At 43.2% G+C, this 14,732-nt stretch overlaps 1 protein-coding gene across 4 annotated transcripts in view; it reads left to right on the top strand.

Annotated features, from left to right (window-relative positions):
* The window catches only part of ERBIN (erbb2 interacting protein), a 181,176-nt gene extending 177,248 nt beyond the window's left edge, over positions 1-3,928 (top strand). For all 4 annotated transcript variants that reach the window (XM_083152725.1, XM_083152715.1, XM_083152738.1 and 1 more), the window contains one exon: positions 525-3,928. In XM_083152725.1, coding sequence (XP_083008851.1) covers positions 525-632 — 108 coding nt within the window. In that variant the 3' untranslated portion in view covers positions 633-3,928. The remainder of the gene's footprint in view (positions 1-524) is intronic.
* The last annotated feature ends 10,804 nt before the right edge of the window (positions 3,929-14,732 follow it).

Here is a 14,732-nt window from a genome sequence, read left to right on the forward strand (position 1 = left end):
CTGATTAAACCATCTGTGCTGAAGCCTGGATATCACTAAAACCTGCATTGTTGGTGTGCTTTGAGGACCGTGGTTGGGAATGCCTGCACTAGGGCGTGGTGGGAGAATAAAATAGTGTGCCCGAAGCATGGCGAGTGAAGCGAGTGTCCATGTCGACATTCTGGTCACAAAACCCATGTCGATCTTTTGACTCTCGACCTTGCTGTATGTCGACCATTATGACTGTCAACCTAGTTGGGGTCGACTGAATGATCCAAACCCGTGTAAACTTATGTAACACCTACCACCCTCGGGCACTACAGTATTTGTAAGTAGAATTAGAGTTTGTATCCTGTATTGATTTAAATGAATATCTGTAGTTGAGGACCGTTGCCATAAAATCTTGTTGAGTCGACACTGGCACTGCTTTATTGAGACTCTGTTGTTTCCGCGGTGTCCCTTGCTAACCCAGGCTACTGTAGAATAAGTCTGTTCCGTTTACGGTCTTGTATATAATTAACTTTTTGTTTTCTTCTTTCGCTTAGGCAAACGGCTACAGTTTCCTGAACATAGACCACGGGCAGGCAGTGTCGCTGCTGAAGAAGTTTCAGGGTGCTGTAGAGCTGATTGTGTTACGGGACGGCGCTGTGTAAAAGAGGCAAATTTAAAAATGGAACGGAGAGCCAGCAATGTGTCAAGAGACTAATTCGTATCAAAACTATTTTTCTATGTATATAAGGACAAAAACAAATCAGCTTGGAGAGAAAAGCAGGAAACATGCACTTGGATTTTGATAAAAGAAAAAACAGTTTGTACACAGATGAATAGTCACAAGTGTGGTTTAGGGGAGTGAACCACTGCAGACAAAAGCAGCCAGGTTCCGATGCCTTGCTGCTCGGGTGTTTGATTAGTCTTGCCTACAAGAACAAATCTGTATTGTTTTTGTACAGAATGTAGGTTTATTTTTGGATAATGTGCATTACTAAACTCTGTAAGATAAAAATGAGCCTCAATTGTAGCGAACATGTGAGCGGCAGGGCTGCCAATGTGTAAGCCTTTCTCTCCTCACCTGGTGAGGTCACTTCTCTCTTTTTATTTTTTGTGTGTGTGTGTGTTTTTTTTTTTTTTAATCCAAACCACTTGTGTTAGAATCGGACAGGAGAATTTTGCTATGTGTACGTGGTATAGGTGAATGGTTAAGCAAAGTTGTGCACATGGTCGGCTAGGTAATGTAGCCACCTGTCCTATTTGGTTTATATGACCATGCAGGAAATAAGTGCTCTTCCTTTGGGGGAGGGGGCTTAATATTGAAAGCTTTTTGTTTTTCTTAAAGACACCAACGGCAGATTTTTTTTTAATACTCTCTATATCAACATCCTTAGATATTTGATATGTTTAAAGCACATTTTTTGTTTTTTAATTTTTTTATGCTGTTTTTTTATAGCAAGGTTTTTTTTTAAATAATTTCATGGAAATGTGTGTTTACATATTTTATTAATTTGTTTGTCATCTTTTCACATGCTACATGAAAAATATTTTAACTTGCTACTAGGCTAAGCCTGGGTGGTACTAGAGAACCATGGTAGATTAGCCGAAGCTAGCCGCATTTGTCCATGGTGCCTGATTTACTGTCTTGTAAGCATAGATTTCCAAAGTTATCGTTACGAGCAAATCCCTCTCGGTTATCACCTTATTCGAATTCTTTTGGACTGAGTACCCCGATTGCCTCAGACAGTAAGGTGCCATAGAGGCCAAAGCCTTTGTTCTAGTATGCCAGCTTTCATTATTATTGCTATACAACTGTGTTAGAGATGGTGACACTACACCTGCATCAGCTCACTTTCCACATGGGACAGAATGGCCTCTTGCCTTGCTAAATGTCAGTGATTGGTGCTAGGTAACCAAAGCAAGTGAGAACGTGGCGGAATGCTCAAGCGCTCTAGAGAATATAGCGCCAAGAGTTTTGGGAGGGTCCTGTGGACCGTTCATTTTAATGACAGCAGTTAAAGGGCTCTTTCTACAGGGAACATTGAAATGTGAAATTACATTGCGCTAGAGTCATTAAAGGGTTTTTAACTATATACTGTTTAGTGATTTACCACAAGCTGCCTTTGTTCCTTGTTAATGTAAATATTTCTTGCTATAATTTGGTTCATAAAGGAACATTGTTCATTGATCTTTTCTGTTTGTTACTCTGGCGTAAATGAGTAGGGATTGCAGTGCTTCTTAACACATGATTATTAAAGACCAGGGATAAGTGCCATAGATGACCAAGAACTGTTTATTTTACGGCTGATTGTCTCTTTGTTTTTATTAGATCAATACTGTATTATAACAGTTTATTTTTTTATGTTACTTACAATGTGTATGGGTCATTTACACAGCCTCGGGGGTCCTCGCCCTGCACCTGTGTAATTAAACAATACTGTAATTTATTTTTCTGATTCAGTAGCGGATATATAGCTGAAAGTACCAACCCTGATTGTGAGGTTTTACTATGTGGATTTTTAGCAAAGCAAGAGCGATACATTGTATATGTTCATGAAGTTATTTTGCACTAGGATGTACAAGTACAGAGAATTATGTATTGGTTCCTGAGTGTAAACTTTGATCCGTCAGAATCAAACCCTTTAACAGCTATTTCTGTTCTCATTCAGCCGAGTTTCAGTTTTCTCTACATAGGAATTGACTATTTTGGAATCTAACCACAAAAATGTGCCGTATGTTGCGGAATGTGTATAAATATGAGCAAATGGTAATACAGACCTTTTAGGATTTTATAATTAAATAAAGAGAGGAACATATTTTCATTTTTTTTTTTTTACCATAGAGTACATTTCATATGGTGGAGAGTGTGGGTTCTCCCAGTGATTTCTCATTTTAACGTGTGTAGTTTTATCGCATCAGCAGATTATTATCCTCATTTCTTTTCACATTTTAAATAACCGGTTTACGTCTTTGTGTGAGAGCACAACTGAAACCAATGTGTAGGGGGTGTGTGGTTGTGAATCCAAATGACCTATGCATACAAACGGACTTCTAGATGCCTTGTGGCAATAAATTTGCAATATGTACATGAACTAACAAAACAGCTCAGTGTGGCAGCAGCGCTGTGCCTGGAATGCGGCATTCGCTGTGGTAGTGGGCACTCTGTAGTCTTGTAGACGCTGGACAGGCCTGCAGCACATTTTCTGTCCGGTTTCCTGGAGGAGGTATCGTCCTTTTGGATCTTCATCCGTTTGTGAGGGTGATATTTCATAACTGTTTTTTTCCTATGAAATAGCATTACTGTGTTTTTCCAGGTACCAGAAAGATTCCCGCACCTTACTGATATAATGCAACGGTGTCAGGGGTGGGGGAATAAAACTCTTCTACCCCTTCATTTCCAAAAGTTTTTTTTTTAAACGGTGTCCGTTAGGAGCCGGAGGTATCCTAAAACAATGCACAGTGTAGTGTGTGTATGTGTGTGTAATTATGTTCAGTGTATTGTGGTATTCGGGCCAACAGCCTGATTTTATATAAACCCCAACTATGCAGACATGCGCACATGGAAATATATTTGCATTAAATGCACATCACACATCTTCATTGTCGTCTCGTAATCAGAGGTCAATTAAATTCAACTGCAAATCTCCCACTATTTATTATGTAAATAGCATAATCATTTTTTTTTTTTGTTTGGACTGTGTTTTAAAGAAATATGTACATACATTTTAAGGCCTTCTATGAACTTGCAAAACATAGCAATAAAGCAAAGACTGAAATCGAGCCCAGCTTTCATGGTTAGGTATGCTGTGAGATTTTATTTTTCATGGAATCTTTTTGTCTACAGCAATGTAATGTTTTAATGATCAGCATTTATTCAACATTCCAATTTTTGTATATAAGTCAATTGTTTCTCAAGTAACACATGAAAATTAGAAAATAAACTAATGCTCTTACAAACTTTGCCATTAGCCAGTTTTCTTTCATTTTGTCACTGTGTTTTTTTCCCAGTACATAAGTAAAAGTGTATGCATGGGTAACAGAAAACTGTGTGTGTGTGTGTGTGTGTGTGTGTATGTGTGTGACAGAAAACTGTATAGATGACCGTGTATGCGTGGGTAACAGAAAATGGCATAGTGGCCAGTGGGGTGTGGTAAGCGACTCCGACAGTCGGGATCCCGACAGTCATTATCCCGACTGGCCGGAGTCAGACAGCATGGCGAGCGCAAAAAAGCCCCTTGCGGGCACGGTGGCTCGCTACGCGAGCCACCTATTGTATTCTCACTCTATGGGGGTCGTGGACCGCCACAAGGGAAAATAGCGGGCAACCGGCTGTCGACGTTTTGACAATCGGGATCCCGACGTCGGGTAAACGGCTGTCGGGATCCCGTCCGTGTGGGTAACCAAATACTGTATAGGTGACAGTGTATGTGTGTATGTAGATAACAGAAAACTGTATAGGTGACAGTGTATGTGTGTCGGTAACCGAAAACTGTATGGGTGACAGTGTATGTGTGTGGGTAACAGAAAACTGTATAGGTGACAGTGTATGGGTGGGTAACAGAAAACTGTATAGGAGGATAGTGTATGGGTGGGTAAAAGAAAACTGTTTAGATGTCCACTATATGTATAGGTAAAATATATCTATATAGGTGGACAGTTTATATACCCCACACTACCCAACAGGCAATGCCACTGTAAAAATACAAAATTAGAATGGCAGACGAATCTTAGCTGAATTTGAAAGATCTGCCTGCAAATGAATTGTTCCTGTTGACTGGATTAGTCGCACTGCAGTGAGTGTCTTCTGCTCTCCTGGCTGTGGTTCTGGGGACTCTGCCCCTCCTGGCTGGTCCTGGAGTATCTACTCACCTCCTGGCTGGTCCTGGAGCCTCTCCTCCCCTCCTGGCTAGTCATGGGTTCTCCACAGGCTGGTCCTGGAGCCTCTCCTCCCCTCCTGGCTAGTCATGGGTTCTCCACAGGCTGGTCCTGGAGCCTCTCCTCCCCTCCTGGCTAGTCATGGGTTCTCCACAGGCTGGTCCTGGAGCCTCTCCTCCCCTCCTGGCTAGTCATGGGTTCTCCACAGGCTGGTCCTGGAGCCTCTCCTCCCCTGCTGGCTAGTCATGGGTTCTCCACAGGCTGGTCCTGGAGCCTCTCCTCACCTTCCATTTGGAATAGGTCAGCTCCCCCTTTGGTACTCAAACCAGCCCTGATGTGACTTTTGGGAAGAGATAGCTGGATACAACGGGCACATAATCTGACTGGACTTCTCCTGCAAATCTTTATGACTTACTGTGACATGACTCGCTGTCAGCCGCTGCCCTTCCAACAAAAGCCAAACATTTGGGCATCCCGAAATCAATTTCCAGTATGCCTCAATTCAAACACAACCCTGGTAAATCCAGAATGTATAGCAATAGTGGACTCTGCCTGCGACCTTTTACCACTAGAGGGCCACTTGCACCACCTATACCCAGTCAAAGAACGGTTTCAGAGATCACTACATAATAAAAAAAGACACGGTTATCCTCATTTATTAAGTTTGCCTCGTATGTATCAACAGGATACAGCAGCAGCTATTACAGAGGTCTATACAGCAGAGCAGTATATCTGACCCTCTCTCAAAGGCAGTGCATTACTCCTGCCAGCTCCCAAACCTGGAAGCAAAGCGTTGCTGGGATAGTTACCATACAAGCTGCACCAGCAACAACATTTCAGTAGATTTAAACAAGGGTTTCTCCGTGATGCTGCAATGGGCAGCAAAGCTTTCATTATCACAGAAACACTTGTTGAGTTCTCATCAGGATTACCTTGTTGAGGCTACATGCAATAGATCTCTCTAAATCTCCTTTCATTTATGTCAGTCATTTTAAAGTGAGGATGCACCTTGAGGACAAATATATAGTCTGACCGTGAACAGGTAAGTGTCCCACAGTGATGACATTTTGTGTCCCTGGACCATGCAAATATATGCAGATTTTCAATTGTCCAATCAGCACCCACTGTAGCGACCTATCTAATTTGGGTTTCCACACTACAGTGACCCTATCCCAGACCCACCTGTGTGATATATATATATATATATATATATATATATATATATATATGGATAAAAGTGAGAGAGAGCTCCTCCTAGTGTAATAGGTTTTTAACAATTCGATACTCTTCACCACGTGGGAAAAGAACACCCCCAAAAATTGAAGGTGTACCGTAGCTAGTTGTATCCCACCACTGTAATGAAAGCCGTATTCGATATCCCAGATGCAGCTGGTGTAATCCATGTTCCTCAGACTTCCATATTATTCACCGTGAGCACTCCAGAGATATCCCACACGTAGTTCATATAGGTGTTTTTGGAGATAAAAGGCAAAAAGTGAGATAATGGTGGGTACTCTTTACCTAGAACGGCGCCCACGATGTCCATCGCGGTCATCGGGGGTAAAAAATCGCGGCCATCGCATGCACTAAAAAAACGGGTGCGACGCGATGCCCGCTATTTCCCATAGGGATCAATGTTAAAAGTGTGATTGGACGCGATTTTACTGTTCAATGCCTCAATGCCCGCGATTTTTCCATAGGAAACAATGTTAAATGGGCCACAGAGCCCTAATAGTCCCCCTGAAGTCTGAAATGGCCCCCACAATTGTTAACGCCACCCCACGATCAACGTGAACCCGAAGCGTGGCGAGCGGTACGTGTCCTCCGACCTTTTCATACCCCCACTATCCACGTCGGCGTGGAGTTGAGAATAGAATAGTGTGGCGAGCGCAGCGAGCCACCGAGCCCGAAGCGTGGCGAGCGCACGCGGATACCTGTGAAGCCCGCGAAGGGACACGTTTACCTGTGAAGGTATCCGCGTGCGCTCGCCACGCTTCAGGCTCGCCACACTATTCTATTCTCAACTCCACGCCGACGTGGATAGTGGGGGTATGAAAAGGTCGAAGGACGCGTTACGCCGCCCCTCGCGGGCTCGCTGCGCTCACCACGCTTCGGGTTCACGTTGATCGTGGGGTGGCGTTAACAATTGTGGGGACCATTTGGGCTCTGTGGCCCATTTAACACTGTTTTCTATGGAAAAATCACGGGCATTGAGGCATTGAACAGTAAAATCGCGTCCAATCACACTTTTAACATTGTTCCCTATGGGAAATCGCGGGCATCGCGTCGCACCCGTTTTTTAGTGCATTTGATGGCCGTGATGGGCGATAATGGTGTAATACAATAACACAATTTTATTACACACAACGATGACAACTCAGTTGGCCTTACAATGTTAAGATATAATAGAAGCTTATCTGGTGTGTACCCTGGCAGCACCCATGAGGTCAGTCACTGTCCACCAAATGTCCCTCAATGCGTTTCGTCCTTCGCAAATTACTGCTGGACTTCTTCAGGAGTGTAATCTAGCGCTAGTACCATCTTCATATTGTGTGTGTGTGTGTGTATATATGTGTGTGTATGTGTATATATATATATATATATATATAATATATACATACATTTATTTATTTTCTGGACACTGGTGCTTTTAACAATGAGATGATAGAGAGGGTTCTTACATGAGATAAATGTCGTGTTGAAGCCAGTCACATAAGCACATTTTGTTGTTCTTCACATAGAATCCAATTATTCACATTGGCTGCTGAAGGCATTCAGTGAAAGAAGTGGGTAGAGCTGTCGGTTAAACATGCTTTGGCTTGGATTCACCGGTGGAAGACAAGGCATCTGTTTGTGTCAGGCTCGTGGCAGCAATCTGTTCTATGTCTCCAAATGTCTATAACTGCAAAAGCAGACAGATGCAGCTCTATTCCATATTGCATGATGTGGGCAGCTCTCAGCCAACAAGTAGTGCAAACTGCAGTACAGCACATTTAGGCTGTGGAGAAAATGAGGTCATAATTTTAAAGGTCATAATTTCATTTAAAAAATATGCATAATGTATATAAATTGCTTAAGAAAGGGGTGTGGGTCTTTTTATAGACCATGGTTAGGTCGACAGGGTTCTAGGTCGACATGGGTTTAGGTCAACATGGGTTTTTTCACTGTTTTCTGACCCGAATGTCGACATGGACGCAGTTGGAAGTCAACCGCAGCCCCTTGCATCGCTCGCTTCACTCGCGATGCTTTGGGCACTATTTTATTCTCACACCACGCCCTAGTGGATGGTAGGGCATGAAATACCGCCTGTCGGCACATGTTGGCTCAAAAAACAGTGTAAAAACCCATGTCAACCTTGTCCCATAACGACCTAGACACCTGTTGACCTTCACCCATGTCGACCTAGAACCCAGTCGACCTTCCTACCTGTCAACCCAATGATGTTGACCTAATTACTGTCGACGTAAGTGCTGTCGACAATACAACCGTATCCCTAAGAAAGATGTGTGTATCTTGCCATCACAATGCCTATACACAATTTGCATTGAGGCAATGAACTACAAATAACAATCTCTTGTATGAATGCATCCCTTATCACCAAGCTGTGTCCGAACCTTTTCGCAAGATCTACCAAGAGATCATTCAGGCAACATGTGGATCTATAGTAGGAATTAATGCAGCAGGTTTGAAAATGTCAGAAAGAAAGGGTCACAGCGCTGGTTATGAGGAGGAATTAACACTTAAAATTCATGGGATCAATTAAAAATGATTTATTCTATATGTTCGATAGGGATAAAATATTGAGTCATGCATAAAAACCATTCAGCAGTCTCTCATAATATTAGTTCATATGCAGCACTAACAGTCCCGTTCCTGGAGATGACCTCTGATTAGGACACTATAGAACAGATGTCTTCCAGATAATATATCTCAACACTCACTGGATGTAGGTTCTCACATATTGTTGGCTCAAATTGAGCAATGGATGTCCTTGGAGTGGAGAATATCTTTCTGCTAGCATAGTGGCTGGTATTTCGCAGTAGGCCCTGAGGTCAGGTTCGGGTCTTGAAGTTGCTTTGCTGGGAATACTGTAGTTCTTGGTTTAGGGCGGGGTGGGGAACCTTTTTTGTGCCAAGGGCCGTTTGTATGGGGGGAAAAGTCCTTCGGGGGCCATATGCAGAGCCGAATATCCAATTAGGCACGTGCCTAGGGGCGGCACAAGTTTGGGGGTTGGCACTTGGATGACTGTGATGTACTGTCAGCCCAAAATGTACCAATAATTGCAAAATATCCACTGTACTGCACTATATTCCATCTCAAATAGAGTGTAAATGGATAGCACAGGCAGTTACTGCCCCTGTAAACTGTCCTACTTAGTAAATATGTATTCATATTAAAAGAACATGTCACAGTTATTGTTTTTTTTTTATAAATCCGTTATATTGGCTATTATCAAATGAGGGCTTATAAGTAATCAATAAAAATAATATACTTAGACAGGGGGTGGGGGGCGGCATTATTGTTGTGCCTAGGGGCGCCGTCATCCCTATATCCGCCCCTGGCCATATGTAAAAATGTATCTTACAAATTGTCCTGCTGCAGCCGTCCCAAGCTCCAGCGGCTGCCGCTGAATAGGACTGACAGTCTCTGGCTGCTGTTGATTAAGAGGAATCTCGCGAGAACTACCGACCTCTCGCAAGAATTCCCCTGTACTTTACTCCCGGCAAAGCCATGGGGCGGGAGGGTCACTCAGACCGGCTACGGGGGCCGCATACGGCCCCCGGGCCTGAGGTTCCCCACCCCTGATTTAGGGGATCTGGTCTAATGGAAATGGAGTTCCAATCCAAGGAGAGACTGCAAATGGAGCACACCTGATGCTCCAAAAGAGGTTGCCCGATAGTTCCGAATATTACCCCTGATATATTTGTACACGTTAAGCGTGTCTCCCCTTAAACATTTATTTTCCAGCATAGACATTCCTAATTTGACTAGCCTGTCTTCGTAGCTTAAACACTCCAATCCTTTTATTAGCTTGGTTGGTCTACTCTGGACTTTTTTCAGTTCCATAATTTCATTTTTATAATGTGGGGCCCAGAATTGCATTCTAGGTGAGGTCTAACCAGTGCGTTGTAGTGGCATAATTATATTGTCTTCCCTAGTGTCTATGCCCCTTTTTATATAGACTAGTATCCTGTTGGCCGTAGTGGCTGCACCATGACACTGCACCCCAGTTTGTTTTCAGATAAGGTATTGGTTCTAGTACCCACCACTGAAAGTAAAATGTATGCGCAGTGGCCAGGCTCTTATGAGATCATAGAGGCAGTGGACCCTGTTAATTACAACGTTTAGCAAGAGGGTGGATGGAAGGAATCCCAAATGTGAATTTACTAAAGAAGATAAGTCAACCCTCTTCATTGGTCTTGAAAACCCATTTTGACAGGTTCCCGACTTTAACCCCTTCAGTGGTGTTTTTTTTTAAGGAGTGCAAGTTTTTTATGGGGAGCGCTCCCTAAAAAACCCCCCCACCACACTCTCCCTGGGCCCGGCAGCGCCTCTGAACTGTGAATCAGCCGCTGCCTGGCCCTGCTCCCCGCCACCCTGTCCCTGCTCCCTGCTCCCGGCTTCCGGCTTGCCATAAGCCAGCGCCGGACAGGACAATACAAAATCCGGAGGGGAGGAGGAGGCGCCGCAGAGGGGAGGGAGCCGGGCAGCGCCGAAGCTGCCTGAGATCAGTGAGTGAACTCAACAGTGCCAAGAATTTTCCGGGCTTGCCAGACTGGGCACTGAGGCACAGCCCGGAAAATTCTCGGGATTGCCACTGAAGGGGTTAAATCAACAACAAAAAGTTGTAGACTTAGTAGCACAGTGCCAGGGTATGTTCTCGGTCATTCTGGGAAAAACTGAAATCATCATATTATTACTCCACCAAGGGTGTTGATAAAACAGAGACCATATTGCATACCTGAGACTAAAAGGCAGTAGATGAAGGAATTGCTATGCCTAGGGGGTCGTATATGAGTTGCACAGTAAATGGACTAATCCCATTGTTTTAGTCCCTAAGCCTTCAGGAGCCTTAAGATTCTGTACGTTAAATAAAGATTCTGTTTGACTCCTCCCTATTCCCCGAGTTGACAGGTTAGCGGAAAATCTAGCAAAAACTCAGTATCTCACTATGATTGAAAAGGATACTGGCAAATTTCTTTGACATAAGCTGCTAAGGCCAAGACAGCCTTTTCCAACCCCAAAGGGTTCCAAAACAAAGTACTGCCCTTTGGTGGGCATGGATCCCTTGCAACTTTCCAAAGAGCCTTGAACTTGCTCCGGCCTCATAGAAAATATATGCCGCTGCATATTTACATATTGTTATTTTTACCTCTGAGTAGGAGTCACACCTTCCAAAAGGTGGAGGTAGTGTTACAGTCTCTATGGGCTGAGGACAAGTTCAATTGAACAAAGTAGAAGCAGTGCTCACATGGCGAAAATGTAAGTCACAACTGAGGACATTTCTGGGTGTAGTAAGCTATTCTCAAAGATTTTTTGCGATTTTGCCACTAGGGCGGCCCCACTGACTGAAGAAACAGTCCCCAGGCAAAATAATATGGTTTAGGCCAGCCGAGGCTGCATGGCAGGATTGCATAGCCGGTCCTGAAAAATTGGATGCCCTAGGCAAGACTCTGGCTTGTGCCTCCTAACACCATCAACAATTCCGACCATGACCCAGCACCCCACACCCAGCACAGCATCCATTGCCCACCAACATATGTGGATATCTAGGGGCTTTGTTCCAGATCCCAATATTTTAAATAGAGACAGAAAGGGGTGTGATCTTGCTGGGAAGGGGTGTGACCACACAATAGCAGCAAATAAAATTACGTCACATAGTAGTGCAATCTTATTCAGGTTACATAACATGATAGTGTCCCTTATTCATGCTCCACCACACAGTACCTCATTACCTTATACACATTATGGCTGTCTTAGTACATTGCTGCCCACTGTCAATGTGAGATGGCCTTATACATTGAATACATGCCCATAGGCATTTTCCTATGCCTAGGGCTGGCTCTGCTCGGATGACTCTTAGGTTCTTGGCCTTGCAGACATTTAATTTTAATTGCAGCATTGTCCTGGGAAGCAATACTTACATACAGATGCACTTTTGAGGAGGTTTTCCTCATAAATCTGTGGCAATGTTAGATCAGGAGGAGGAAGAGGGTTGAAGAAGGGATATTATGGGGGGGGGGGGGGGTTCTGGACCGATTACATAAATATTGATAGGCAATGCAGATAGTTTGCCTGAAAATTCTAAGCTTCACCAAGGTGGTTTAAGCAAATAATGTAGGATTGTGGCAGGGATAGCAGGATTTCCCTGTTTAAGTAAATAACAGCAGGTTTAAATTGAGGTCAGAATGAACTGCAGCCAAGATGATTCGTTGCAAATGTTAGCTGTCTTGAAGGATGCTGTCTATACACAGGGATAATGCTCCTGATGCTGGATAAACCAACCAAGTGATAGGTCTGGGGTCCAGGGTTACATTGGGAGCCACTGGAGTTAATACCATTATTGATTGTTGGAACATGGAATATGATGCTGAAACCTGTTGTGAATGCTTGTTACAATCATGTGAATGACCTAACCTGCTGTTAGAATTTTAACAGGTCTATCTGATCCTTGTCACAATCAAATATATATATATATATATATATATATATATATATATATATATATATATGTGGAAGAAAAGGGAATTATCGGAGTGTGCTAGACTTGGTACCTCCTAGCCAATAATAAAATTATAACATGATACAGCAATCACACTTAATATAGTTGTCTTCTGTTGCTTTCCAGAATAAAACATAAACTCCGATAAGAAGTTCTTTATCGATGATTTCTCCAAGTTTGATGTCAGGTAACATTGAATGGTATTTTCCCACAAATGTGGGAGTCCCAGGAATTTTGTGGCAGTTATCAAACCTGTCTTTCAGCTTTTCTTCATTCTAACACATTTTGTCACTTTTTACAACAATGTAAGTAATCCCCATTTAGCTTCACAATTAGTACACGTCTTTAAAATGTTCTTACTCGCTGTAACCTGGCATCGGTTACCTCTTGTTGGATCGTTCCCCCCTACTCAATCACATTTTTAAAGCAATTGTTTATTGTTTTCCAAAAAGAAAATAAACACGTGAACAATAAAGCAAGTGTATGTTTCCAAGAAATACAAGAGTATAGTGTGCATGACAAGCAAGATGTGATTCATAGCAAAACACCAGTACAATTAGCTGTTTAAGTGCAACAAAAATATTATAAACATATTAACTGCTAAGGATTTGGAGAATTACCACATAATCCATTACTCAGTCATGAGAGTTGAAGATCCAAAAATCCTCAGAACAACAGGTAAACCAATTAAGGTTTGAATACTCTCAAATAAGGGGGGAGAATACTGGGGGGGGGAGATATGAAAGGGGTGGAGAGAAAAGAAGAAGAGCAGGGATATTGAGAAAGGTAGGAATTGGGGAAGGCGCAGGTGCAGAAAAAATAAAGTAGAAGAGATGTGAGAAGAGACCTAGACCGGGTCCCAGATGCAGTTACACCAGTTAGGTTAAGCTAAAAACGATGAGGGTTCCATAGCATTAGCAGTAATACAATCACAATGTTTGTCAAAGAAAGAGGTCTGGGGATACTTTAAGGTAGTGCCATTATAACTAAACCAATTAGACCAAGTCAAGAGGAATTTATGGGAAGCGTTATGAAGGTTTGCCGTATTTTTTTCCATGGCAGCGATGTGCCAAATTTTATTAATGAGCTGTTGTCGGGAGGGGGGGTTTGTGTTCTTCCAGTGACTGGCAATGAGACACCGGGCAGCACAAAGAATATGTGTTGAGAGCTTGTCTGCCTCTTTGCTCATGTCATTGATGGGGAGGCCGAGAAGGAAGGACCACGGCGACTTAGCCACAGGGCGGGCAAAGACCTCGCTGAGGAGGTGAGTCACCTCATTCCAAAAATCATCTATCTTGGGGCATGACCACCAAATGTGTAGGAAAGAACCCTCTTCCCCACAGCCTCTCCAGCAACGATCAGAGGTAGAGTTGAACATTTTACGCAGGCATGTTGGGACTAGGTACCATCTATAGTACACCTTTAGTGAATTTTCTTTTATCAGAGTCGAAATGGAGGATTTGGCGATTCTTTCTCTAATCAATGACCAGGATTCATCATCTGGCGGATCGCCTTAGTCTTTTTCCCATTGGGATTCATGCTTGGGGTTCGGGGGGGATTTGGCGAGAAGTAGGTGGTTGTATAAAGTTGAGATGATACCTTTACATAAGGGTTGATGTAAGCAGGAGTATTCGATAGGGGTTAGGGATCTGGTGATAGACTCAACTGGGAGCGAGTGAAAAAAATGCTGTATTTGAGTATATGTGAAACAACTTAGAGCTGGAATGTTAAATTTATCTTTGAGGGAATCTAGAGAGGCACAGACGTTGGTGTCTAAGAGATCATGGATCACTCTAATGCCACCTTCTAGCCAATGGGAGAAACGCTTAGTGTTAAGACCCGGTGGGAATGCAGGATTATTCCATAGTGGGGTAATAGGAGAAGGGCAGGTGGAGATTTGAAGTGGGAAGAGCATAGGTCCCAAATAGAGCAAGTGAATGCAAGGATTGGGTTCATTTGTATATGGGAGAGTCTGTTGGAAGGAGCAAGTCCAAGTAGGAAGGATAACGGAGAGATGTTGCATAGTTTAGATTCCACCAAGACCCATTTAGGTACCTGAGAGGAGGCAAACCACGCTATTGCTTGGCTTAAGTGTGTGGCATAGTAATTGTGGGGCAGATTTATTAAGCTTGGAGAAGAGATAAACTGGAGATAAAGCGGAGAAAAG

The sequence above is a fragment of the Crinia signifera genome, chromosome 1 (assembly GCF_055691185.1).
Source record: "Crinia signifera chromosome 1, ASM5569118v1, whole genome shotgun sequence".
Taxonomy (NCBI): domain Eukaryota; kingdom Metazoa; phylum Chordata; class Amphibia; order Anura; family Myobatrachidae; genus Crinia; species Crinia signifera.